Source organism: Battus philenor, unplaced genomic scaffold (genome assembly GCF_028537555.1).
Source record: "Battus philenor isolate CCGP_79_NKW_IND1 unplaced genomic scaffold, ilBatPhil1.0.hap1 SCAF_5, whole genome shotgun sequence".
NCBI classification, from domain to species: Eukaryota; Metazoa; Arthropoda; class Insecta; order Lepidoptera; family Papilionidae; genus Battus; species Battus philenor.
The window spans coordinates 10,000,919-10,026,584 of record NW_027181715.1 but is presented as its reverse complement, the minus strand read 5'-3'; the positions used below and the strand labels follow the sequence as shown (position 1 = coordinate 10,026,584).

At 32.3% G+C, this 25,666-nt stretch overlaps 1 protein-coding gene across 1 annotated transcript in view; it reads left to right on the top strand.

Moving 5' to 3' along the window:
• Sulf1 (Extracellular sulfatase Sulf1) overlaps positions 1-25,095 on the top strand; it is a 96,905-nt gene extending 71,810 nt beyond the window's left edge. Inside the window, exons 4-17 of the mRNA XM_068772467.1 lie at positions 6,946-7,097; positions 8,044-8,213; positions 17,963-18,101; positions 18,935-19,122; positions 19,384-19,548; positions 20,584-20,767; positions 20,869-21,037; positions 21,137-21,285; positions 21,361-22,817; positions 22,895-23,009; positions 23,108-23,327; positions 23,429-23,560; positions 23,844-23,919; positions 24,319-25,095. Of these exons, the coding sequence (XP_068628568.1) occupies positions 6,946-7,097; positions 8,044-8,213; positions 17,963-18,101; positions 18,935-19,122; positions 19,384-19,548; positions 20,584-20,767; positions 20,869-21,037; positions 21,137-21,285; positions 21,361-22,817; positions 22,895-23,009; positions 23,108-23,327; positions 23,429-23,560; positions 23,844-23,919; positions 24,319-24,400 (3,398 nt within the window). The 3' untranslated portion in view covers positions 24,401-25,095. The remainder of the gene's footprint in view (positions 1-6,945; positions 7,098-8,043; positions 8,214-17,962; positions 18,102-18,934; positions 19,123-19,383; positions 19,549-20,583; positions 20,768-20,868; positions 21,038-21,136; positions 21,286-21,360; positions 22,818-22,894; positions 23,010-23,107; positions 23,328-23,428; positions 23,561-23,843; positions 23,920-24,318) is intronic.
• Positions 25,096-25,666: the final 571 nt, after the last annotated feature.

The window sequence follows — 25,666 nt, the reverse complement described above, 5'->3', positions numbered from 1 at the left end:
CCGATGTCTATCATTGAGATTTCTACGAACCAGTTCGCAACATTAACGTGCTAAAACTAAATTAATATATTCCGGTAATTCTTATCGCTGACAGTTGCTCTGATTGTGATTATAGCGAGTTAATTTCATGGAAATGGCAATGTTTGCAATAGTGACGTGAAATTGGAACGAATGCGCTTAGCCAGCTGCGGTGACTGTACGGTTCCCGGAATACATGTTTATGCATTTCTATAAGCAATAAATGAGAACGTGAAGGAAATTAATAGTCGGAGTGATAAGGTGAAACTAGATCTGTTGCCTCGCTGCCTAGTTTAAACATTAACATTTTTATTCCTCTGTACATGGTGATTGGTTATTTATCTATTTACTTTATTTTACATAAAGCTTACAGACTAATAACAAATTTTAAAACGAGACAATTGCTTGCGACAATTGCTAATTACAAGCTTCCACTTATATGGCATCATTAGCGTTTACATTTATTGATGTTAAACGTACAATAAAAACAGAGAAAAAAAAACACTTTAAAAACGTTATTGGTGTATAAGCCTAAAAGGGATAAATGTATAGCTCAATTGTGGTCAATAAATGTCTGTTGTCAATTAATGTCATTATCTACTTTTTAATAATAAATTATTTTTATTAAGTAACGCCTGTAAATTACTATTTGTACCTAAATGTTGTTTATTATTTAACAATTCCTTTCGTTGCACTGAAATATAAATGTTATACAAAAAACATATTTTGCGCAAGTTCAAATACACTTTGCCGACATTCTTTTAATTTTAGTGAACAACTTGCAATACAACGCATTTTCGAAGAATTTTCTAAATATTTGACTGATAGTTATGTGCCATCGGTATATCTGATGTATAAAAACAAGCAATATATGTATGTCTCCATCTATAATAATTACTTTTAATAATTTAGTGTTATTACGTCAGCTCTGCGATAGTCAATTCTCAACAATTACTCGGTTTTACAACGCGTTCGCCGATATATCGAAATCACGATTCGAAGAATCGAACCGAAGGTGTTGTGAAGGTATTGTAACAGGATTAATCGTGAATTCAATACGATATTTACAACAGACAGATAGCAACACAGTGTCTGCTTATTTACGAGTTGCACTGTCAATTTGATACTTAATAGAGTTGTTTTATGTACGAAATTTGGTCGAACCCAACTCTAACGTGAGGTAATTTATATAATAATTTTTCATATTTAATCTTAATTATAACAAAAACGTTTTAATAAATTCAATGTTATATTTGAATTATTAAATAAGTATTAGAAAGTTTAAATATGATATTTTACCTAAATTGTTAAGTTAAAAAAGAAATATATTTCTTCGTACCCATATCAGTACTCCTTCTCAGTAATATGCGCGGGCATCCAACATGCCATCACGTTTATTGGGTATTGACCCAAGGCTTTCTAATAATCTATAATTGGAATAGTTTGCTAACATAGAGTGGATACTGATTAATACATTACAACTAGCTTACCAAAGGATAAATAAAAATAACAAGTTATATTTTATTAATAAAAAAGTATATTCTTTCCTTCTTTATTTATATTACATGTAGTCATGAACGTGAACGTTTCATTTATCACTAAAAAGAATGCGCAGAGGTTTATTCTCTGTTACGACATTAGGCAACTTTTAATTTTACTGGAAGTATAAATTTTTAATGTGTTGGCATATAGGTTTGTGCATTGATCGAACTGACCTATGAAGTCAAACTTAATTTTTGAAGACGTTAACACGGTATGCCTCTTCGTTTTTTAGTTGTTAGTTATTTTCTCTTCTGTAGACAGCGGAATTTATGTTTAGATTTTCAGGGTATGTCAAGAAACCGACAATGCAGGACCTTTTTATTACTAGTAAAATCTTTAATATTATAAATTTCTCTTCATAATGTACCGTAGTTTGTTTATAAATAAAAATTATTGCCTTCCTGGGAAGAAAAGAACGTAATTGTCCGGTTAGGACCTAAAAAAAATTTAAATGCCTGCTGCAGAAGGCGAAAACTTTCTTTTTAGAAGCTTTTCAGAGTACCCTTTTTTACCTCGAGCCACTTCACAAAACTTCGCCGGCACTTCGCCCCCACTTAGATCTCAACTAGTCACGCAGCGTCCAGAATTGTTGGTTAGGTCCTAGACAGCCATATTCCTTACTTCGTACTTTCCTTTGTTTTATCGTCACTAATACTTATGGTTTTCAACTCACGTCCAAAAATGAATTAGCATAGAATAAGGTAAGAATAAGCTAAAAGTTTATAAAGGTACCCTTAAAAGCTATTTCCATGAAAGAAATTTGTTAGCAAAATCCATAACATCTATTATTAGATACTTTTTAGTTGACCCGACAGATTTTGTACTGCAAGAAATTATAGGTATGTTGCATTTCACACAATAAAAAAATATACATATAATGTCGTAATTCATATTATTTATTAATTAAAAATAAAATTATTTCGTAATTGATTAATTATAACCATTTATTTTAATAGGGTACCATTTGACGGCTTATAATATATTTATAGTTTAGCCTCTTTTAAGTTTTTACATCAATAAGTAATCATCCTTTATAGAGACTTTATAATAAACGTATGAAATTGAATAATATCGAGAAAATGTATTCGTATTTATTTTAAGTAGGAAATATCAAATGAATAGCATCGCGTGTACAAGCATATATTTAACACTCAAGGCGTTATCTTCTATAAGATAGTAAATTAACTCTTCAGACCCGAACATAGACCTCAAAGTAAAGCTTACGCATTACTGTGTGGCGTCATAAATATTCGCCGCGGGGTACTCACGTAACTTCAGTGTCAAGCTCTTTCATGAGACATATGAGAGAGAGATTTTCTTTGAATAACAATTTCATAATACAGCAGGTTAAAGGACATAAAACTAGCTAACGCGTTACTCTTAACTCTTTAAAGCTTTGTGATGCAGCGTTCGCAAAAACGAAACGTCGCTGCGGTTTTAATGCATGTCAACACAAAAGGAATAATTAAAACCTGACTAAGTTTAACATAAATTATGATAATTTTCTTCAACTTAATCTAAACTTTGCTTCATCCATAACTTATATGTAGGCAAATACATTTCGCCAACTAAAAGTATAAATAACTATACTTCAAGGTAATCTACCTCTTGCATTCGCTATAAAATTCCATTATTGTTAAATGTAGGATAGGTAAATATTTTGTAAACATAATATAGATAAACGGTCACAAGCGCAAGGCCTTCGCCAAAGATCGTCATGATGTCTTGCGCTGCCCGCATCGAGCGACTTCTCGCAACTTTAAACACACGATCATTATCAAGTAATTAGTGCAGGTGAATACGATAAACGAATTCAATGGGATATTACTAAAAAAGTACATAAGTACATCGTTTGTTAGTGGCCTAAATAACAACGCACCGACGGTACAAGGGCAAGTTGTTGAGTGATCTTGTTACGTTGTTAATCGAATATAAAAAGATTTGTCGCATCTCACACTGTACACTCCTAGCTTATTGTGGGAAAGGGACTTGTACATTTCTGATAAAATTTTCACGTGTCTTTTATTTTCGCTCTCTTCTTCCAGTCGCCACATAATCGTTCATTCACTCTTCTAACTTATGTCACATAATCTAACATATTCATTCTAAATTTCCTTCTTTGCATCGCCTTTCATCCTCTCCTGAATTATCACAGTCTATGTCTATCCGTAACAATGTATAACTGTCTATTCTTATTTTATTAATGCTTAAGTTATTTATTTATTTGTATTAAAGATGTTTATTTATTACAGTTAATAGTTCTTTATTTCTCTTTAATTTAATTTTTTAATAACATTTTTATTTTATTATCTTATCGAGTTACTTTTATTGCTATTCTCTGTTTTTATTCTTGTTTAAATTGCGTACCCGACCCTAATAACGTAGGAGCTGCTGACTTCATATTTTTTAAAATACTACTACGGCCTGTTCTTCGACATATTATTAATAACATGCATCGTAATTCCTAGAGCCAAAGGTGATATCACTAATATGTTTTATTCAAATAAATGAGAGGTCGTGCCACAAGTTATTGAGATACATAGCTAAACTTGCTGAGAGCTGCATTTGATGTGACAGTTCTAATTGAAGAGCGTCGAAATTTACTCGCTCGTTCACTCTCTGGGTGGAGATTGTGCTCGTAACTCCCGGAGGAATTTGCAAGGAAATGAACCAGGGTTGTCTAAGCAAAATTTTCTCAAGAGCCTTTTTTAATTTTTTTTATATATTTAATGAGTGTACTAAAAATATTGCACGGTTAAGTATTATTTTTACACCAGCTTACACAGCAGCACAAGTGACATTTGTAGATACCTCAGGTTGAAGTGGACTAAAGATGGAGGGCGCTCAAAGCTTAGTTTAAAACCGCTTTTTAGGTAGCAAATTTCAAAGGCTTCCTGGAGAGCATCGGCTCGGGTTGCTACATACCAGTTTTTACGGTATTGGCAAGGACGTAACCCTGAGTTTGATTTTTTACTAATTACAGGCTGCAAATCTTTCTTCTCGGATGCCGTCAAGGGTACTATAGCTGCGGCAAATATTTCTACTGACGAATAGTCACTTAAATACATTTGTTTTCTAGTTCGAAAGGTTTAGTGGTACTAGAATTTGTTTAGCTTACAAAATTTTGGAGATTTGGATTAAAGCTGTGGGAATACGATTGACAAAGAAAAGCTTTGCTGAAAAAACTTTCATTAAGAAACTAAATACAACTTTTTTAATAATTATTTCTTATTTATGACTTCATCGTGGATGGGAGGATTCTAAGGCTTCAAACTTTTTGTTTAAACATTAATAATTGTGTACATATGACATCAGTCGATATTATTATCCAGGGTGATTAATTTATAGATTTAAAGGAGTGAATGAACAGTTAATTTGTCAATTAGTGCATGGTAATCTCGCTATCCCAAAATCAATGGTTTCAGAAATAATTAATAACGTAATAATATAATAAGAAAAGCGTTTTATAAATTTGGATTACTACATATTAAAATTAATTATTAATTATTTGTTCTGTTCTGGCAAATTTTTGAACCGACAAAAATTATTGGCCTATCGCATAGCAATACAAAAAATATATATTTAAAAGTGAGAACTTTATACAGGTTTGATTGAAAATAGGTGTAAAAGCTTTAAGTAAAGCGGTTTGCCGTTAAATAGGCTATATGTTCAATCCTTATGTTAATGTTTAAATGAAAACGAACCAAGGAACTTTCAATAACTATGTTTATTCTGACTATAATGGCGTCACTAATTTGATGTAACTTCATAGTAAAATAAAAAGAATACTTTTAATAGTACTTCTGGTATGTTGTAAATTTTAAAATTTTCATGTATATTTTCCGTATTTTTCCATCCCTGGCGGCAATCGGCGTCTCTTTACCTACTTCATCGAAGCCGGCTGACGCAGACACGTCTCTCGAAAATTAAAAATCTCCCTGCATTTGCATTAATGACACCTAAATTAAAATTTTGGAACTGCTGTCACCGAGTATAAAACAAATTTTTTTACGCCGCATCACTTTTCATTACAAATATCACCAGCGCACATTTTAATTATACTTGCGGAATATAATTACGTTTCGACAATTTTGTTCGACATTTTTAAAACCTTTTATGTGTTTTATATGGAGAGTATCCATCTTTTTAATTAATAGTAGAAGAACTTGTTATATAACACGGATGAAACATTATATATAAACTTTTCGCATTGAACTTTTAACATAGCTCTTAATTAGCACTATGCAAATAGTGGAATTTTATAAATGGTATTCTAATTTAATCGGGTGTACAAGAGGCGTTTCGTGATATGCATTTATATTATTTTTTATTAATTTGTTACTCCTTACTTTATTTTACTTGTAACATTAAGAAGACATAGAGTTGTAACAACATAAAAAAGTAAATTGACCGGTCTTGTCACTGTCGCTAGTGTGGAAACAGGAAGGACAAGTTGAGCTTTGTACCTTTTTGGTTTTAACAGTGTTGTGCAACTAAGAACACGCAGACCCGGAGTCCGATAGCTATAAAAAGTTTTTACCATATTGAAGGTAAAATATAACATGCTACATCAACTTCAAAGATATTTAGATGGGGCTATACCATAATCGCCACGTTTGTTCTTACATGGCACTTAGGCCCTTATTGGCCCTTTAGGGCTTAGACGTTATATATTCGAGTAAATAAGCTTTTCAGCCGAATCTTTTATTTCTCATTTTCCTCCTATTGTTCACAAATACTTTCGTGCTTTTCTTTTATCCTTACAGTGTCTATCTTTCCATCGCTTATATATCAATTGCCTTTCATCGCCTTCCTACCCTCATCTTCACTCTCAGATTACATTTTAAATCACAGGTAAATTTGGTACCACGGTATTGGCTTATTTTATTTACATTTACTTCTAGTATTTTTAATTTTTTTATCTTTACTATTTGTAGCTAGTACTATTAATGGTCACGCTATGCAGGAGAGGTGGCGGACGCTGCTACCCATCGTATGGAAATTTGTTAATGGGTAGTGGCAATCTCACATAATTAATGCATAAAGTTTGAATTATATTAGAATAATACCGGTAATCGAACTCGCTACACACGATCTCACGTCTCAGTCCTCTACCGCTGGGTTACCGCTGCTCATATAAATCAACCATAATCTTTCGTAATTATTTTTCATTCCGCGTTAACCATTTTTTTAACACAGAAAAATAAGACAGAGTTATACTGTATAGCTTTTCGATTATACAAACGATTCCTTTGTTATAACATTTTTTGATAGGTATTTATTTATTTACAAAAGCTAAAAGTTCCTATTAATAAAGGCATCTATGTAAAAGTACAGTTCCATATTTAGTGCCAATATTATAATTGTATTTCTCGTTATCCTTAGGCTATTTCGGCAAGTATTTGAACAAATACAACGGGTCATACATCCCGCCCGGTTGGCGCGAATGGGGCGGCCTCATCATGAACTCCAAGTACTACAATTACAGTGTCAACATGAATGGAAAAAAGATCAAACATGGCGACGATTATCACAGGGTATGTTAACTTTATAACACGAACTTACAACTTATTGCAGCTATAAACATAGACCTGTTATATTAATTTATTTTTCTGACTTGTTAACTGTTAGTATAAGTTGACGATACAAAATTGTATGTAATTCAAAATTGACTTATCTTGCTTAAAGATTTAATACATAAACTAACATTAATAACACTTACAGCATAACAATATATATGATCGTTGACTTTATGTTAAATTTTCGAATTTTAAATATATGTCTTTTGTATGCATACACATATTTATTACAATGTCATACGGTGCTACCAACAACCTTAAGCTATAAGTTTAAATACAATTAATTACCAACATTCATTTCTAGTCAGTTCTCTACCGAATAAAAATAAGAAAATTTAAAAGAACATGAATTAAATTTCTATCCTCTATATGGATATAATTTATAATAATAAATATGATACGAATATCATTTCGCAATATAAAATTCGTGTTTACGAAAGTTCCAAAGGCACCGTGATCTAAGAACATCCAGGGATTTTGTTTTAAGCTTGCTTTCTTAAATATTCCTAATCCTGTAGCAATCACGCAAAGCGATTCATTTTCAAGCTTTATTATCACATAATCACAGTAATTGGATTTCTTTAAAAGTTTTTGTTTAAAATTTAAAATAAATTCCATTATTATTGAGAAACATACAAGGATGTTTGTTCATAAGTAAACGTGTTCATAGTTGCCTACAAAATATTTCTTAACGTTAAGTATTTAAGAGAAGAGAATTAGACAAATTAAACAAAATTAATTAAGGTTAAGTTGCTTACAGAAATATATATATATATATATCAGTAAATTGTGTTTATTTTTATAATTTTAACAGACATTCTTTATAAATCATACGGTTTACGGCAACAATGTTACCCGAAGGAAACGTCGTTTTTGTTTCTTTAACAAAGTCCTAATTTTACAGGACTATTATCCGGATCTGATAGCTAATGATTCGATCGCCTTCCTTCGTGCATCCAAACGGCGATTCTCGCGCAAGCCAGTGTTGCTGGTGATGTCATTCCCAGCACCACACGGGCCTGAGGACTCCGCACCGCAGTACTCCCACCTCTTCTTCAATGTGACTACCCATCAGTAAGTTACCGAAAAACTTATATTTAAATATAATTTCTATAGGGAAACTTTGATGCCTGGTTCACTCTTAAAAAGCTCGTTTGATACAACAGTAACAATAAAAATAAATATAAAAATAATTTTGTTATGATTAATAAATATACCACAATATTTCATCGGTGAATCTTCTCTACTTTAAAAAAATCCTTTTTTTTAAATAGTTCAAAATACTCTTTACAGCTATTATTTTTAATTTAACGAAGTATTAGATCATTATAGATTTATATATATATATATATATATATATAATATATATATATCAATTAATATATATATATATATATATATATAAATTAATATATATATATATATAATATATATATATATATATATATATATAATTATTTGTTTATTTGTTTTCAATTGTTAAGATTATTATGGCGTCGTACTTTAAGCATTAAGATAAGTCCATTTTATCCTTTTGGACTTTTACGCTCGATGTAATATGTGTAATAATGCTATATGTAATATGGCGTTATCTTTAACAAAATCACGCGAGTTTTGCAAGCTTAGTTCTACAATTGCTACAATTATTTAATAATATCTAATATAAATCAAAAAAAAAGTAAAGTGATCCACTTTGAAACATATAATATTTTTTTTCTATCAGAATGCGACAGGCTAACTTCTCGCAGTGCAAATTCTCTAGGGACCTCTAGTTTATAATAATAATTTAAGACCTCTCGGTGTAATCGATTTTTATAGTTACATTTTAGCCATCAAAACTTTTTACTTCATTGGCAGAGAATGTGTTGGATAATGTATAGTAACATGTTCGTGTTGTCTGATGTCATTACAACCATGTGCAGTTATCGTCACCTTTACGACTGCCGCTGAATACGAGAACATGTCATGCGTAATTTATTAGATAAGGTCGTATAAATGTACTCTACGCAATATAAAAGTCTCTAACAAGTTAACAACATTTATCTGTTTAGTGTGAATTTCCCTGCAATCCTCTTACAAATTTAACTGCAGGTTAGCCGACCTCATAGCCAGTTAGAGACTATCAAATGTTTTTAATTACCATTTTATAGGCCGATAATTATTCGGCAAAAAAGGCATTTTCCACATTATAGGCTTTGGCCTATAACAAAATATGAAAAAGAAACTGAGATTTAGTTTAACTTGAGTTATTTCAATGGAACACAATAAAGAACAATAATTTATGACTTAAATATTATAATAAAAATCAATTCATTACGCTAGGATCCACGCAAGGCTAAGTTTTTATCGCACAAGGATCCTATTTAGTTTTTTGTCGCTCTCATGTGCGGTAAATTAAGCATTCCATTATACAAATTTATTAATATTACATAAGATAAATTGTTGTCTAAATGTTTGTCGTGTCCAAAGAATTCAATTAAGTGAAAAATTATTCTTAAAGTTCATGGCAGCTCAGCGGATAAAGTATTAGAATCTTTATCGAACCGGACGGAAGTTCAAATTTAATCTGAATAATTTAGATTATATTTTATGTATTTATTGATAAAGATTTTCTTCACATTAAAAATATGCAAGGAAACAAGTTTTTAAGGTCTGCCATACTTTTTAATCATAATTATACTGTATAATGTTACTGTATATTGTATACATATTTATTATTTTGTACTTAAATGTTTAAAAGCTGAATGATAGCTTTATGTTTTAACCCAAACTCGTTGAAACTGTAGAATGTACAAAATATTGTCTCATATAACAAAGGCGACGTTAACTTGTATAATTTATTTTAGCCATTTTGAATTGATAATGCATTTTTAGATAATTTATTGTAGCTGTTTAATTTAAATAACCGTTTTGTTTAGTCAATTAATTTTTAATTAATTTTTAAGCGATGTTAGGGTATTCGTAATGGTTAAAAATTTCAACGGTATTTTGAAAACATGTATGAAGCTGATAGCATGTGCAGGTCCGGAACAATCGGCGCGGGGAGCGTCTGGGCGAGCGAATGCAGATGCCGTGTTGTCAAGCGAAATAGAATATTAAATTCCCAATTTCAAAATACGCTCGCGTTCACAAACCAATCCCGTGTTATGCTAATACCATCGTAAAAGTAATATCACACCGCCGCTATCTCGTACCGGCGCTCCCATGCAGCGTTGTTGGGGTGAAAATTTAGTTTGGCAGAGCATTGTACGTGCACTATGAATAAATTAACTCGATCGATACACATTTGTGTGACGAAACTGAGCAAACGTGCATCTACGTTCAGGAAGACTCCTTTCATCGATGCTATAATTATAGAAGCTACTCTCGTTGAACCAGTAATATTGAAAATAAAAATTAAATGGATACTTGATGTATGTTTATGTGCGATACTTTCTAGTTTATCTTGACTGAAATACATCATCGATGTTTGATTCCCAATAAGATGAAAATCCAAATCAAATTGCCCATTCGCCGGGATATGTTGGTGACTTTGGTTTGTTTATGAATCTTCCGAGAATATCCTGAGCGTAGCTAGAGAGCTACAGAGGTAAGGCTCGTTAAGCGGTCGTGAGCTTGCAAATGAGGTCCGGAGTGAGAGGTCACGTTCCAGTGCCAAATCATCACTGCTAACATATATTGGTCATAGACATTTTGTCTTTAGACATTGAGGAATACTGAACGAGAAAAAAATTGGAAGTTTCCCGATCGCTGTCTAGTCTTAGTTTCTTATATTTAAAAACGGAACTTAGTGGATCGCTATGCATTTACAAAACTAATGATCTTTAATTGAAACTTCGTTACTATGAAACAGGCAACCAATACCAAAACAAGACAGACATAATATTAATTCAAAATTTAACTCTCCAAAAAAGGCTTTGCCCATTGTACAAATTAATTTTATGTAAACATAACAAGAGTGTGTACTTAATGTTTGCGATCTATACATTCTAATGAATCATAAATCAGCCTCGGTTACGGAGTATTGAGGTAAAATTATTCAGGGCAACGTCGACTGAGCGAACGTACATGAGATTTTTGGAGTAGCGAAAAAAACAAGGTCGTTCTATGATATTTTAAAATTGGGGTCTGTACAAAAAATATTTATTATGTTATTGTAATATGAACCTGGGATAGGTTGATAATATTTATAGGCAATCACAACACTTAAAAAGGAATACAAAAATATGCCAAATGTTTTCTCAACTTTATATTTTACTTTTGATGATGTTCTTATTCAATTATTACTTTTAAGCAATAGAAAATAAACAATCTAGCTTCTTCAGCTCTTATGCATTATTAAGAAATAATAAACACTATAAGCGGTTTTGTAGGATACAGGCCACTTAAAACGGGTCCTTTTGGAAATCTATAACTTACTTATGTCCAGTTGTGGACGTCATACGGAAACGAAATGATGAAGAATGATTTGGATATTACGTGATACATTTTACTGAAATTGGTTTCAGAAACTCGTTCTAAGTAATAACATCACTTTTTCCCGCCTGTTCCAAACTGTGATAATATGTCGCATATATAAGTATACAATAGATGACATTTAATAGTAAATAATTATTTATTTTTACACACACCAATTTTTTTACTTACAGCATTATGTAAAATAATTGTAGTAAGTGCTGTTTTCTCTTTTTAAAATAACGTAAAAGTTTTTGCCGCCTGCCAATGGTCCCCTAAAACCCGGTCAACTCCTTAAATATTTAAAGAAGTAAGATGGCTGCCCGCTCGCAAAAATGCCACAGCAATTAGAGTTTGTTGGAATATTTAGAGGACGAGAAGTTAAATACAACCAACAATTTTTCTTCCACTTCAATTAAATGTATTGGGTTGTTGCACGTTACATATTAATCCATTGTGAAACTTTTGCAATTTATGTATTTTTATTTATTTTATTTCCTAATTTGGGAAACTTAAACAATTACATGATGATTGGCGACATAAAGAACCAGGAGTCGTCACAAGTTTCCGCTTTAATCACGAATTAGATAGTGCAGACGTACAAAAAGATTAAAATCCTACATAAAAGCTTATAAAAGTTACTCAGCAAGCTTTAAAGCATATACAAGTAATGTAACAAAGTCAACAAACTAAAAAATTCTTATTTTTTTAACTTGAAAAGAAATCATTCAAATCTTTTAAAAAAAATCATTCAAATACTCGCGCTTTAATGCACATAGACTGACACTAAAAATGTTAAATTCAAATTCTTTATCTAATTCATTCTACCTACTACGTGGAGGACATAATAGAAAAGAGTTTTTCCGAAGGTTATTGCGGCTATAAGGAATAGAGATTGGCTGAAGATTCCTCTGGAGAAAAGATGGAACATTAATGAATATAGAACTAGCAAACTCGGGACAATCGACAGAGCCATTTAAAATTTTACTTAAATGTACAGTGTCTGCCAACTCTCTGTACCTTACTAAGGACAGAAAGTAGATGATGACGCCTAGATCGATTAAAATAATCACAGCCGTGTATACCATGTTTATACGAAAGATTACGTAGGAATCTACGTTGATTGCATTCGATCCTATCTACATAGCAAGAGTATTTAAGACTCTAAGCCTGAGATCCATACACCATGTTACTCCGTACGAAAGAACAATACAAAGCTTTAATTGTTTTTATCGGCTTAAAGTTAGATGAACTTTTAATGACAAAAACAAGCGCTTTACTGAATTTAGATACAATAAAATCTAAGTTTATCAAGTAAAAGTTTTTCATTATGGTTTTAACTTAAGCCCAGGTGACATTAATTCCATTAATTATTTAATACAGTATAATGATATTCTTTTAAGTTATCCAACTATGAACTACAAACTAAAGGAATAGTTATAATTTTTTTAATCACGATATTCATTAAAAAAATTTTTTTTGCACTATCATTAAAATCAGAATAATAACACTGCAATATAAAGGATATTTGCTTGATGCAAGGCAAAGAACTAGTAACGTGAGTCAGTATCATTTCTTCATGTTTTTGCTTAATGAAATGTCACATGTGGTTTCGTTTTATCTTGTATTAATATCAATATCATTTATCATTTGTGTCGATGCTAATATCTTTATTATTAAGAACATCTTAAGCGATCTTCATTAATAACTTACAAGAAGCTAATTTCTGGATAGATCACATTGTTATGGGTTCAGATCACTATCGGGGGAACATTGCCTTGTTTTTGACACTTCATAGCAATAAATAAGAAATCTATTCACACATTCATTATGATTGACAGTACCAGACGTTGATATTCTAAAAACTAACTAGAATTATAACTAAAACATTTAATGAACACTCGGTAAATTCAAAGGACATACATCGCATCGTAAATAATAGTTATAACCTCCTCTACCTCGTTAAGTCTTTTAAGAAAGAACATGTTTATAGACAGTTGTCTTTTGTTCGCGCGCTCTGGACAATAACCTCGAAATTCCGAATACCTTTTAATCATAAATGTATTAATTTATTTACATATCTAATATTTCCACGGACAACTTTATTACGATTGTCATGAGTTAACGGCAATTAAAAATAAATAATACCATTTCGTACATTTATCACAGTCAACTAGGACTGACGTATATGCAACTTCGCCATTTGATTTATTATTTATTACTTAAGCAATTTATTACGTTAAGCTAAATCAGGTTATTCAAATTTTTTGGATATCCATTAATTAATCAAGCCGAAAGTATTTATTATTTAACTTGACAAGAGGTTGAATAAACCTTAAAACTTCATCTTAAAACTATAATGATGATGAAATTGTAAAATTTTATTTCATACTGATAGTACTAAGTAGGAAGATGTTAAATTTCAGAATTAAAAAAACGTAAAACAGCACGCATATCTCGATGATATCGGGTATTTCAGACGACATAAACCGGTGATAAATATTTAATACCGACGATTGAAGACTTGTATAAATTGATCAACTGAACAGGGCGGACTAGCGGCAAATAAAAGCTCCGCTGATGTAAATGAAGCTGACGCGGAATCGAATAAGCAATAATTATAGGATCAATATCATGCGAATAATTTTTTATTGCGTTATTGAAAAACATGTTAACTATTCATATCCTCAAATTATAATTCCTTCTGTTTATAAATAACAGGATAATGTTTTACCAAATTCCAGTGAAGTTTCAATCAATGATACAAGTATGAAAAATTAATAATAATAATATTAAAAATACTATGAGTGAAGTGTGAAAATACAGTGAAATTTAAGTGTCACTTGGACCTTAATGTATGGAGAGGAGTTCATGAACCGGCAAGTGCAGCCTAGGACGTCGTAATAGGCAGACGGCTTGTTAAGATCGTAGGAAAAGGCAGAGTGCTGGCCGCTTCTTACCAGTTTTATTGAAAATCTATGGGAAAGACCTAAGTCCAGTAGTGAACATTCCACCAGAAGAATTCCAATTTATAAGTAAAGTTATTTCAAATATTGAGTCGGACAGCTTTGACATCAATTTTAACGTAAACACTTTAAAATAGGTATTTTAAAATTATTAAATTTTTTTGGAAAATAAACTGCATGTTACTATTACTAGCTCATTATACTAGCCATTAATTGATTCGAAAATTGAAGGAGTACTTTATTTTATAGCAACAATTATCAATCGATAAAAAATCTAAATGTACAATTTGGTCGTCAGTTTTGTTGTCCAAAGAGTTACATAGATGCTAAAAAAATAATATTGTATCTTATCTATTATATCACCAAATAATTGTTATACAATGCTACGAAAGAAAATTTCTTACACTATTAAACTAAGTCAAATTGTTACGGCCATAAAACTGGCGAAAATTAAGCTAAAAATTGCAGTTGTTGACTACAGTGCTTCATGTAATAGAGGGAAGAGAATTCCGAAAATTATTGTATTTATGATTACATTTGTTTTTAACAACTTTCCTTAACGAGCTTTAGGAATACAGATATCATTTTTAAATTCACGTAAGTTTCCGCTCCGTGAACTCAGTTCAGATGAAGCTGTAAAAGCCTTCGGGCTAACAGCGTCTACCTCAACAGAAAATAAGTATCACTTATCTTCAGCTGAATTGCATACACATGTGTTACTATAATCCATGAAAGAATAAAACGCGTCAAATTGTTTTTCAAATATTTATATATTATTAGTTTTTTCTAAAATAAATCAAATTATTTTAGAAAAAGTTATAGACAAGCGTTATTACACTTTATTTGCCAAAAAGGGATAATGTAACGCTCTATCAACTGCACTTTTGTATGCAAATGAAGAGGACAATTAAGACGAGTAAGAGTCAAAAATCATTATCACTTTAGCCTCAGGACGTGCACAGTTGGACATAGACCTTAACTATAGATTTTCAATATGATCGTTTGGAAACGGCCAGCATACAGCGTCTCCCGACGATCTTATCCGTGATCGTCCTAGGCTACACTTGCCGGTCCGTGGTCCCTACTCTCGAACCTTCAAGCATACAGCAAATACCATATATATTTATTCCTTGGCCGGCTCTTACAACGACCACGGGAGGAGAGGGTGGGGAATATTTAATGCGCAGATACCACTACGTCTTAGAGGAAAAAAATATAAAGACACATGCGGCTACTTCTTAAAAAGTTTTCAAGTAACAATTTCTGTATATATCATTTTTATTTTTTGTTCCCTTTTTTATCATTGCCTGAGATGTTGACAAAAATGCAGATAACACATTGTTGATGGGTTTTTAAGAGTCATAGATTAAATACGAACCAATGCAAGATAACTCCGAATCACAAATTATGTAGAAATTGTTCCAAAAACAAATCAAGCCGGGAATAGTCAACCTAAGGGAAAGACAAAACGTCTACACTTTGCTTGCAACAGTTGCCTGTAAACGCACCCATAGCTCGTTATTATTACCAATGAATTGAATTTTGGATTTTTTGGTATTCACTCTATCGGACAAATATAGCATAGTGACATTTCTACACCGTATTGCTCTATCAAACATTGCACTTATTTTTTGCTTTGGAGAAATGGAGAAGCTCTATTCTACATGTATTTGCAAACATTCGTATAACATTAAAGGTATAAATAAAAAAATATTTTCGTAATAAATATTTGTGATTAATTTATATTCACATTGTAGAAGTAATCGTTGGTAGCACAGCTTTTGAAGTAGTAAAACCGGTTATTTCTAACGACATTCCGATCTTTTTACCTGCATCGTTTGTAATTATAAGCGCTTACAAGTAATGAGTTAATTGACTTATTAAAAAGTTATCGTGCAAAAAAAAGAATTCAGCCAACGTTTATACGAAAATTCGCAATAGTCACAAAAAAATATTAATGACCAAAGCTGTACGAAATCTCTTTTGGTTGATTTTCATCTCCAAAAGTTTACATAAACAAGTTAGTGGTACTTACTTTAATAAATAAATTACATCAGTGCCAATAGTATATTATTTTCTACAATAATTTTTGTCTATAATGTTTATGCAAAAAGTGTTAAAATTATATGTTTAAAAATTTACTTTTTACAGTTTTTCACAACTGCTATGCATTTATAATGAAACCTTTAAACAATAACCATAATAATACATTTTAATATCTTTTCACTTACCTTTCAACCGTAAATTATAACCATTTTTTTAGTATACAGTTAGTATAAAATTACTGATTACAAATTTAAATAATACTTATTAAAAGCGAATATATCTAAACTACACAAGGTAAGTCCTCGAAATTTTATAAGCTATTCCGTCACTTTTTGTGCGAACGTGTGGACTGTCGAAAACTCGGGTAAAAACATACCCGTCTGGATTTTAACGACCTTTGAAGGTTGCATCGACGTCGAACTTTCCAAATATTCGGCGCAAGCAGAATAGTTTCGAAAACATTATTAACAGCGGTTGTTCGATTATATTGTACAAGTAAAACATTAAGCTCGATCTATTGTGAAATAGTGGTTTTAAATATATATAACATAGAAATTTTGTTTCATGTAAAGGCAGAGTTATTTAGTCTTATTACTTTTAGGTTTTATTTTATTATTTTGCATATGTATATTCCGCGAGTCTTGGTTTGCGACGGGCCGGCGCCGATAACCGGAGTCGAACGGTGGACTCGGCGACGTTCCGTTAAATATTCAACCATTGGCATACTGTGTGGTCGCCGTCAAACCTGTCCTGGGGGGTCTGTGCCGACAAACGAGTAATAAGAGATAAAAAAGTGTATTCGTATTTAAATATTTTATATAAAACGACGAGCAAGCCATAAAAAGACGCTTCCTTCGTTGAACGGCTTGCAACAGCGTTGTAAAGCAAAAGTGTATAGTGGTTGTCGAAATTACTTTCGTGAACATAAATAAATAGCCTCCAAAATATTACGTTGATTTAAATTTTCGAGAAATAGAAGATTAAAATGCCATGAAGTACAGGATACTAATTTATGTACGTAATAATGGTTACATTATTGACTAAAACTTAGATGCTGTAGTTATTATGGAAAATAAATTACATCACTTTCTATAAAGAAAATAAAAATATCTCTTAACCTCTATACTCCATAATCAGCGCCTCCAAAAAAAATAATTTTGTCAGCGTGCTTTTACATAGAAGTACGTCAACCGCCTAGCTCCGACAAAGTCGAATTTGTTTTTACACTTGATCATAGTTTAATACTAAATTTAATGTAACGAACGTAACCACCGGTTTACTTTTATATGTTTATTTATTACTAATCCACAGAGTATTTCATGTTTTCCTAGACTGACACTGGCTGTTTGTTTACAGCACACCTACCTACGATTTGGCTCCAAATCCAGATAAACAATGGATACTGCGCGTCACGGAGAAAATGAAACCTATCCACCGGCAGTTCACAGATCTTCTAATGACGAAGAGACTGCAGACGCTACAAAGCGTAGATATGGTACTAAATATTACTTTACGGATATTACTGTAAGAGGGGCCGTTCATAAAATAAGTCACTCGAAGTAACTTTTAGAATCTCTTCCCCCTTCTGCTGTTACAATAAAACAAAATACAAACAATATCATAATATTACGTTACGTCACCAAAATAGTCATCCTTCTTTTGAAAATAATTGGATTTCAAAAATAGTACCTATATTTAAATAAATTGATAAATATCCTTATTAAAATTTAATAAACTATTACCTGATTTTTATATGTTTACAGATTTCTTTAATATTCTCAGATGTCTATAAAAACGCAAAACAGTAATAATAATCTATTAGAATTAAGAGATCATCACCTTTACATAGACCACTCCGTCTCCTCCATGTTACCTCTTGTCACACTAAGCAATCTCTCCATCCCTCGCTTCACAGCGGAAGTATTTTATGAACGGCCCCATAGTATAAGATTAGCAATGAAATAGTACGTCTTTTTTGCTGCACGCAATCTTCTTTATACTCTACAGTCATTCATCATTTCATCGATATGTAATGAATGAGGATGGGATTCCGCGCTCTATCACAAACCAAAGTTTTTTAAAAAAGATGCACCTGCTAGTTCATAGCTTGCTAAAAAAATTATAATTCGTCAATATTATGTGCTGCTTGACACCTTTAACTTCGACACAGCGATATTTCTGTAGATATATTTCAACAATAGATAAAGTTATTATTTCAAGCTGGATGGTATGAACTAGAAAAATTTTAAGAATTTGTATATAAGAGATAAAGTTTCTAAAACTGTATGGTTTATTTATAGTATTATCAGGTTTTTATATCGATTGCAGGCGGTGGAAAGAGTGTACCAAGAGCTAAAAGCATTGGGCGAGCTGGACAACACATATCTCGTGTATACGTCGGACCACGGCTACCATTTGGGCCAGTTCGGTCTTGTAAAAGGCAAGAGCTTTCCTTTCGAATTCGACATCAGAGTTCCTTTTCTGGTTCGAGGACCAGGTGTGGAGCCGGGCACTGTGTAAGTTTGCATGTCTTACTTTTTATGACAGCGTTTGCATTACACTGTGTATTATCTTGTATTAACCTAAGTTTTTATTTGATGACATAAATTCACACCTATAACATGCCAGCATCTTTAACTATATTAAGAGCTTTAATTATTTTTTTCTTGAAAAATTTGAACGAATCATGGTAACAAAATCACGTATGTGTGTATATACGATGAATGTACGTCATAATCAAAGTCAAAGAGATATATGTGAACTATTAATGTTTTTAGTGTAGACGATATAATCCTGAACATTGACTTGGCGCCAACATTCTTGGATATGGGTGGGGTAGAGCCCCCGTCGCACATGGACGGCCGCTCTTTGCTTCCACTATTACAACCACGACGCAGAAGACAAGCGGCTGCGCATTGGCCCGACACATTCCTCATTGAAAGGTACAGTTTTATGTGTCTATGATCAAGATCACCGACGTAGCTCGAAGATTTGCTCGTCTAAAGTAGCAATGGGTGGGCCACATCGCTCGTGCAGCCGACAGCTGTCGGGGCCGGAAGGTTACCGAGTGTCGAACACTAACCGATGTACGGGTAGGCTCACCACTACATGACCGGCGAACGTAGCCAAGGTTGCGGGAAGTCGCTGGATGCGGTAGCGTAAGACTAGACATCGTGGCGATCTTTGGGTAAAGCTTTAACCTTGTAGTGGGCGTCTATCACCAGAAATCTTTGTTTAGAATACAATCTATTATTAATGTTCTGAGCGTCTAAAATAAACTTATATTTCTCATAGACAGGGTTATTCATCTACGTTAGCATATATTTATTTAACATTATAGAAAGAATATTGCAGAAGATACTAATGTTTAAATAATATTTAGTTTCCGAGCATTTCCATATTTTAAAAAGTTCAAAAGCAAAGTCTACTCCATTTCATCATTTTAATTTCTAAAATTTGTTGTAACAATGACGATTCGGCCGGTAGTTACGGAAATGGTTTTTGTATTTAAAAAGTGATTAATAGCCATGTCTGCTTATGGAAGACTCCGAAGATATTAAATTTAAGTACTTTTTCTATTTAGAACTCATTTAATGTAACTATCGTTTTTAGCATCCGATTACCAAATTCACGACTATGTGCTTTTTCTTAGCGGATGAAGGAATGACGGATAATTTGTTAGTTTTAGTAAAATAATCGCAGAACAAATGGCTGTTGGAGCTTTAAGGTATGGATTGGATACCACAGACCGGTTATCCCAGCGTAAGACGTCTATCCCCAAGGTGGACATACGACTTTGTTAAGGCCATCGGAAGAAGCTGTAGGACGCTGTCAATCTTATTGAAAATCTATAGGGGATGCTTGTGACCAACAGTGGACGTAGTACAGCTGAAATGATAATGATGATTACTAAAGCATACATTCTATAAATTTAGGTGTACATAAGTAAAAACTGTAATTATCGAATATTTTGTCAGCTCCGGACGTCGTGACACGCAGGCACACATGTCAGAGGAGAGGATGCGTGCCCATATGTACAGTCGTGAGATGTACGAAAAGGCGACTACGGCACGGCCGCAGGAGGTTTCGTCTGAGAGCGGGGACTTTGATGACGAATCCGACGATGACGACTTCCTAGAACTTGACGATAATGAAGACAATGTAGGATATTTTTATAGTCAATTTAAAAATTTCTCTTTAATTTACAAGCGATAATTAATTATATTTAATACAGATCTGAAATATAATACATAAAATTTTAGGAAAGCGCAGATCAAAGCGATGACACAAAGAAATTATCAGAACCTTTGCTTACGAATGAAAGTCACAATCCGATATTGGAAGCAAATCTAGAAAAAGCACTCGATGCAGAAGAAGGAAATGTTAACCAGCTTGACTTTCTCTCACCTACGGGATCCAAGCTATTTGAACGTAAGCAGAAGAATATTTTAAGGACACAAGTGTATTCGATAAAGTCTCTGTTCAGAGGGTAACTTTTGGTTATAGACGCTTAATAGTTTTTCGTTTCAGAATCAGCTGCAAGTATAGCAAGTGGTAAGGCAGCTCGTCTGGCAGCAGAATGTTCTAAAGCGGAACTTCGAGCTCCTTGCTCAATAGGCCGCAAATGGAAATGTGTTCTTGTTAACGGCCGTTGGAGAAGGCATAAATGTAAATATGAGGTAAAAATCACTATACAACAATAATCTTTATTTTATATGTGCCTTATTAAAATACTCTGTTAATATTCTTTCTAGTCTGAAATAAATGCCCCTCAACCAAAAATGAGCACAAAAAAATGTGCATGCTTTACTCCTAGTGGACTCGTTTACACAAGATTAGAAACTGACGGTACAATTTTACGACGACCAACTGACACGCAAAAAGAAAACATAACACGTAATCGCAGATCAATAGACAACGATGTTTTTGAACCTAACACAGTGGAAAGCATTTTAGATGAAAATCCCAGTATCGGCCATTTACGTTTTCTTAATGAACCGTTTAATGAAATAGAAAACAGAAGTCTCAAGGATAAATTAGATGAACTCATCAAGGAAACTGAGGCGTATCTTAGCGCTTATGAACGTACCAAAGAAAATATAGATCATAAGAGAGTTAAACGTAGGGCTCAACATTCGAATCACAATAAACACAAACAAAAGAATGACGTTATGGAATCTAACAACGTGTCTTCATTGGAATGTAAAATAGAGAAGGATGGAACCGTGAATTGCTCTCAAATTATTTATAATGACTTAAAAGCTTGGCATACAAATAGGCTTAGCTTAGAAGATCAAATAAGACAGCTACGAACAAAACTTGAAGACCTAAAAGAAATAAAAAGGCACTTAAAGACCAGCAAACCGGCAATTGATTTGCAAACAATCGCACCTCCCTCGGCTAATCAAAATCATCATTTACGTAGTAAAAATATCACACATGATAATACATCTAAAGAACATTTAAGAAAAACAAAACTTCACAGAATTAAATTAAAGCATAGAAATACTACATCTCTTGATAAAAAGTTCAGACAATCTAATGACTATATAGTGCCAACTGTAAATGCTAACACCAAAGAAGATATTTTTAATTCTCAAATCAACAATACAACAGAATCCTCCACATTGGGATATGATATAAATTTTCCAGAAGATAGAAAAGAAAGAGTAAAACTAATAAATACCGATTTACCTAAAGCTCAAGTAACGACTATTATTACAGAAGGAAATTATATCGACCAAAGTATCGTAGAGGATAAAACCACCTTACACAATGAACTGACAACATTGGACGAAACGACTACTGAATACATTAAACCTTTAATGACTTCCACAACTGAGCAAAAAATAGACGTCCATACTATAGACACCGGTAGACCTCATACGACATTTGCTACACATTTGGATAGCAGTACTGATAAAATTTCAACCACGGTTAAAATCACCAAGCTACTTAATTTTGAAACAATTTCAACAGTTCCATCCATTTATTCTAGTAATAAAACTACAATTAAAAATCATTCAACTGCGTCTCTGAGTTTAGGACCCACAAGATTTGACGCTTCTGAATATGAGCAAAGAAATCCAAACAAAGCAGGCAATGAAAATTTAGGTGTTTTCAGTAAACCTGCCGACATATTTCAGAGAAGACTCCACCCTTTGTTCATTGAAAATGAAGATAAACATGTCTGTTATTGTGAAGAAACTCGGTAAGTTATAGTCTTACACAATTTATGTCACTCTTGCATCTTTGTGAGATATTAATTTTAAAATATATGTTAACTAGTAAACCGCGGGGACCAGGACATGCTTATGTAGAAGCAGCTCAAAAAGCTAGAGAAGAAAGAAGGAAATTAAAAGAACAGAGGCTACGTAAGAAATTAAGAAAAGCTAAGAAAAAGGTACAAATACAGCTTCATGTATATGATTCACTTAATACTTGGCATAGATTTCTTTGTTATTAAAGCTGTTATTTAAAGATTACGTCTTGCAATTGCAGGCTGAATTAGAAAGACTGTGTGAATCGGAGAGGATGAATTGCTTTAGACATGACAATGACCACTGGAGAACCGCACCTCTATGGACCGCGGGTCCATTCTGCTTCTGTATGAGCTCCTCTAACAATACGTACAATTGTGTTAGAACTATCAATGCCACGCATAATCTACTGTACTGCGAGTTTGTCACTGGTCTCGTAACTTATTACAACTTGCGTATCGGTAAGTTTAAAAATTCAAGTAACATACATTTAGTAAATTCGAAGATTTTTATAGATGAAAGTGCATTTAAAAAAAATATCACAAACCTTTTTTTATTACAGATCCTTTCGAAACACAAAATAGAGTAAAATATCTGACACAATCGGAAAAAGATTACTTTCATAATCAACTTCAACAACTTCTCACATGCCGTGGACCTTCTTGCAGGCGTTATTCCCATTCCAATCCAAATAGTGAGGACATTTATCTTAACAAAGCCAGCTAGTATATATTTATGCGTAATTGTTATCAAGTTTCAATGTTAAGATGCTGTTACTAAAACTAAAAAATAATTCAAAACCTTAAATTTAGAATTTTATCGAAAGTAAAAAGAAAGCAACATACGATAATTTTGAGTTTCGTACTCTCATCTACTTCTTAATAATTAATAAGTTTGTTGTAATGATAAAAATAATTAGGAACTGCAGACATCGTGAATTGTGTTAAAAATAAATTACAATTTTAATTAAATTTTAGATAGTCATGAAGATTTGAACAGGCGCTTCGATGACGATCATCTTTACAGAGGCGAACCTTTGGGATACAATGAAAGGTAAATTGGAACAAAGTCAATCGTGTTTAAAAATTTTAGCGCTTCCTGAAATTGCCCAAAAATTCTTAGTCATAAGAAAAATGTTTATTTGGAGGTCATTTTCTGTTCTCTGAATTAATTAATAAGCACGTTTTTATCTACTTTAATCTCATTATTTGTTAAAAAAAGAGACAACTGAAAAAAATGCAGTGAATTTTTAAACAAAGAATATTAGCAAGACACGATGCGATCAGAATCATAAAATTGAAACTGTCTTTTTTGACCGTATATCTTGATAGTTTTGCGTACAATTTTTGGTCTAATTTTATTCGTTTTGCTTAGCGACTCGGCTCACGTTTAGCTTTCGCAATTGGCGCCTTTTGATAATTTGTTTTTACTTAAACCATATCTTTTCAACAGGGCTTGGCGATGGAGCGGATATGGTCGGCGGTATGCGAGGGCGAGAGAGCTGCACCGACGTCGCCATATGATGGTGTTCTAGTCTATTTTTAGTAAATTATTAATGTGATTGACGCAATGATTTGAAAAATGTCGTGTTTCGAACATGTAGCCGGTATAACTTTAACCGATGTAGTGATTTATAAGGAATAGTAAAGCTTAAAATGTTTTCAATATGAAAAAAAAGTAGAGCATTAAAATTGACATCGAATCTCGTAGGGCTTCCTAATGTAATCGTTTTTACGACTTAATGTTTATATTTCTTCTGCGTTGGTGAATTATCTTGCTACATTGAAGCTAATAGTTATCCCAATGTGTCTATTCTTATTGTTCGAAGTAGTCTGTTACAATTACAAGGGTACTACATAGAGGCCTATAATTTTAGACTTTATAAATACTATAAGAATTGAAATCACTGCCTGAAGTATTATTTAAATGCTTAAGTAAACAAACTGTACAAACAGCAAGAATTTGTTAAAAAAATTATCTTAGTAAATATTGTAAAGATTTGTTTAGATTTCGAAGCTGTTTAAAATTATAATGTATGCAACATACGAAACAGGCTAAACTATTTTTATTTTGAATTAAAAATGTGAAACTTTTTCTAATGTTAATAAAATATACAAATCAAGGAAGCGATAAACATATAAACAAGATTTTATAGAATTAATTAAAATTTATTGATAGTAATTCTGTACTCATTTTTGTCTATTAGAAATAAAGAAGTGATAATAAACTGTTGCCATTGTGATACTTGCATGTTTTATTAAAATTAAGTAATATCATTAGCTTGTAAAATGAGTATTAAAATTATACTACTGAAAGCCAGGAGAAAAAAGTATATTCTCTAAAGGAATTACTATATTTATTTCAAATGTAAACAATGTTTATTCATTAGATAATCCTAAAGAATAAGTAATAATTTTTTAAATGAAATATATTAATAATAATACTAGTACACTGCACGCATTGCTACGCCACTAAGCAGAACAATAAATGGAAAAATTGCAAGAATGGAATGTAAATTATTTATTGATTTTGTTCATTTCGGCAATAAATGAAATTCATAGGAATGACTGTGGCGCCATCTCTCTAAAATTGGCCATGCCAACTTAAAACTTCATGGGCTCAAGCAAAAAAACTTTGTGAAAGATAATGTCATCGTCAAATGTTATCACATAGTATATACATATATATAATGTGATAATATTTGACACAAATAAATGAGATGTATATTATTTTTTTTATTACCAGAAATTATAATTAAAATAAATATAGATCTAGGTCTAGGGTAGGTAGTTAAAACTAA